Source organism: Atta colombica, unplaced genomic scaffold (assembly GCF_001594045.1).
Source record: "Atta colombica isolate Treedump-2 unplaced genomic scaffold, Acol1.0 scaffold1, whole genome shotgun sequence".
Classification (NCBI taxonomy): domain Eukaryota; kingdom Metazoa; phylum Arthropoda; class Insecta; order Hymenoptera; family Formicidae; genus Atta; species Atta colombica.
Window position 1 is genome coordinate 2,498,471 of NW_017259183.1, and position 3,777 is coordinate 2,502,247.

The window sequence follows — 3,777 nt, forward strand, 5'->3', positions numbered from 1 at the left end:
TATATATATATATATATATACACGTATATGTATGACACTAATCAGTTTTGTAGGTCAGTTTTGTAGCTCATTTTATCAGACGCTTAATTTTGTTTATTTAATTTTGAAAAAATTAATTACCACAAGATTTCCAAACAGTATTATAAAAACTCCTATATCATCTATGTTAAAAGATACTCTCTAATTGTGTCAAAGTTTTATTTTTAGCATTTATTTAAGAAATAGCAAACACAAAGTGATAACGGCATCGACCTTGTTCTACTATCTAATAAATCCTTATGATACAAGTATGCGTATCGTAAATTTGTGAATTAATATCGTTAGTTTCTTGTTTTTTTTTCAAAGAGCATTAAAACTTTTTCTCGCAGAAATGTTAAATCAAGTTAATACACGCAAAACTAGTTTATTCTTGCGTTACGCAAATGTAAAACTGGAATAAAGAACACAAATAATAAAATAAAGAAGATTGTAAACAGTGATTGTGGTTGTGTATTTCTATTAGTATTTCTATTAGTTTTTTTGATAGATTTACGAAAAAGCAGAAATAACGAAACCCTATATTGTTCGATCATATGAATCGTACTGTGAAAACGTGAGTAAACAAATCTCATCATTGATAACAAAAAGAGAACATCAAGAATGTGTAGACACACAAGTTCAAGCATGGAAAAATTTTATTTACTCTTATTTCAATTAAATTATTTTATATTTGTTTGCCTACACATTAATTTATTTATTTATGATATCTTATTTTATTTTAATTTTTTTTATTGTACATTGAGAAAAAAATGTGCTAAATTTAAACAAATATTTGCTTGAATAATACCAGTTGAATATTTACTGAATGTAAACATATATTTATTTGGTACCAAAACCATTAATTTGATTTAACTACTATTATCTTTATTTAGCAAATATTTGTTTTCATAAATAAATATTTATTAAAATTTATTTATTTATTAAAATGTAGTACATTTTTCTCTCAGTATTTAAGCATTATCTCGCTGAGAATTCGGTTTGGGAGTACAATCGAATTTGGGAGCTGGAGATAATATAATCCTCTATGACCAATTATCGGAGCATAGGGCAGAGAATTGGAGGGGAAAGGGAGCGAGCTAACGCGCGAAAAAGGGTGGGGAATCATCGCATTCACAGGAAAATGATGGAAATATTGGAATCGGCGCAATATGATTCCACGACAGGTCGCGAAACGAAACGAAACAATGTTTGCGTTGCGCGGAACGTCGGAGATCTCTCTCTCTCTCTCTCTCTCTCTCTCTCTCTTCCTCTTTTTCTCTCACTCTCCTTCCCGTCCTCCACATCTCATTCAGTTGGAGGGCTTCCTCTCTCATCCCCACCTCACGAACGGAGGATTTGTTAGTATCGAGCGCGTTCTAGCTAGTACTGTGCCAAGATGGCCGACGTTTAGTCGTCTCTTAGTCGGGTTTAAGTCGGCTGCGCTCATCTCTTTCTCTCTCCCTCTCTCTCTCGGGCGTTCGTTCCGTTGAGTTAATCTGACGTTACTCGCGTAACGTGTCACGACATTCGCGTTTTACGTGCCTTATGCGGCGAATCTAATCCGATATCGAAATATTTCGCGTGTAAAACGTGAAAGCGTTTCATAAATTCTGTCCGATTATAAAATTATAAAACGAGAATGTTATAAGAGAGAGAGAGAGAGAGCATCGAGATAATCTACGTGTAAAAACCGCTCGACTTGACTCACGGCTCTTCGCACGCGGGATTAAAACGACGAGAGTTATTATCTCACGGATAAACTCAAGCGGAGAGAGATAATTACGAATAGTTGACAGTAACTCCGACTAGATGTAATCGCGGTGACTTTTGTGACACTCGGTAGACGCACCGCTCCGGTAGCAACTAAACAGCTGACGGTTCTAAAACCGCGCTTAAACAAGCAAACGGGGGGCCGCAAAACAGTGACGGATCAATGCGCGACAACAGATGTTTTGTATACACGTGGGTTGAACTAGTTCCGTAGATTAGCTAAATTAACGCTAATTAACGCATGAAAAAGGCAAGAGAATGTCGACGACGAGCGAAACGACCACCGTGCTGCTGAAGAAAAGGGAGAGGACGCAGAATTGGATCCCCGAGGAGAAGAGCGCCCTGTTCTCTCTGATCAAGCATCATGTGAGCGCGATCGAGAACAAGAAAATCGACGCGGCCGCGTCCGCGAAGAAATCTGTTGCCTGGCAAAAGATTTACTGCGCGTTCCGCGGCCAATTCTCGGCAGATCGGGACATCACCAGAATCAAGGAACAGTGGCGGAGGATGAAGGCGCAGGCGAGGATGGAGATGTTCTCGTACGCCGAAAAGGTGTGACTGCGTTTAGATTGCATAAAATATTATTCGAGAGGCATTTCACCTCTTCCATCTTTAAATTAAGATGATCTTAATGAATCTTAAAAAGGAAAGAGAGAGAGAGAGAGAGAGAGATATTAAAAAAAATTCAATATTGTAATTAATTATAATTAAATTCTAATGGATACACATTTTTTTATAATTGTTAATGAAGCATATGAACAACAGTCATATTTGTAAATAATGAACAACACTTAATATGTAATATTACATGAGGTTACAACAAAAATTACATTATTCAAATCACGAAATCACATTTTATTTTTTAAAATTATACTTCCCTCCTGAATGTATTTTAAATGAGATACCTGAGTTTTTAAATAAAAAAATCAAAATTTTTTATATTGAAAATTATATTTTACGTTTATTATTTTCACATTTAGAAGAGGGACAATTTATAATTGTTAATTTAGGACAAAATTTGAAATGTTTTAAAGTGAGACAAAATGGGACTAAAATTCGGGACTGGCCTTCCTAATTTGGAACGATTGGTCATCATTCTAAACTCTCTTTTCTTTTTCTTATTTCTTCCCCGCCTTTGATCACGCGCAGGTACGAACTCTGGGACCGGATGTGGCCGCCAAATCTCGTCCGCCGAATCTCTCAATCGAAGTGTGGCGGCTGATGGAAAGCGTGCGCAAGAATGATTCCGAGAACACCGATCGTTCGGACGACAGTCAGGACAATGAGAATCCACTGAATCGAATGGCGATACAGGCGATCCTGGATAAATTGACATTACCCACGGAAACGCCAGGTTGAAATATATTGACCATCGTGATTTCTTTTTTCTTTTTTTTTCCCTCCCCGAGTTTTCGATTGCTAATTTTGAAAAATTGCTTTGCACAAAATTATAGAAGTATTTGTTTAGAACCGGAACAGGAGATTAAGATTGAGGTCAATAGCGATACTGAGGACGAGAGTAATCACGGCGAACAACTGTCGCGACAAGTGTCGGAGGACTATTTCTTGCAGCAGAAGCGTCCCAGGATCAAGATCCAAGGCGAGCCCATCGATCTTGAGCACAGAATCACTTGCCCCGACAGTGTGTCGACGTCCCGCGTCGAGAATGGTACTTGACATTCATCAATGCATTCAAACTCGATAGTTGAATTGAGTGCTCGGTGTTATTGATGTATTCTTCTAGATCATTCATTAGCGGATTCAAAAGTTTGTCAAGGAGGAATCATTGGTTCGCTACAAATAAAATTTTTGTTAAGGTGAAATATGTGAAAAAATTAAATTATTATTAAATATTATTATTTAATATATATTAATATTAAATTATTATATTTAACTTAGTTTAATTTATTTATTTTAACAATTTTTTAATGACGATTAGATGAATGATAGAATAATATTTACTTTATTCATTCAATAACTCGAAAATCG

The 3,777-nt window shown here is 36.1% G+C and overlaps 1 protein-coding gene across 1 annotated transcript in view; it reads left to right on the forward strand.

Annotated features, from left to right (window-relative positions):
* The first annotated feature begins 1,680 nt into the window (after window positions 1–1,680).
* LOC108686595 overlaps window positions 1,681–3,777 on the forward strand; it is a 2,820-nt gene continuing 723 nt past the window's right edge. Inside the window, exons 1-3 of the mRNA XM_018192021.1 lie at window positions 1,681–2,340; window positions 2,938–3,142; window positions 3,257–3,457. Of these exons, the coding sequence (XP_018047510.1) occupies window positions 2,047–2,340; window positions 2,938–3,142; window positions 3,257–3,457 (700 nt within the window). The 5' untranslated portion in view covers window positions 1,681–2,046. The remainder of the gene's footprint in view (window positions 2,341–2,937; window positions 3,143–3,256; window positions 3,458–3,777) is intronic.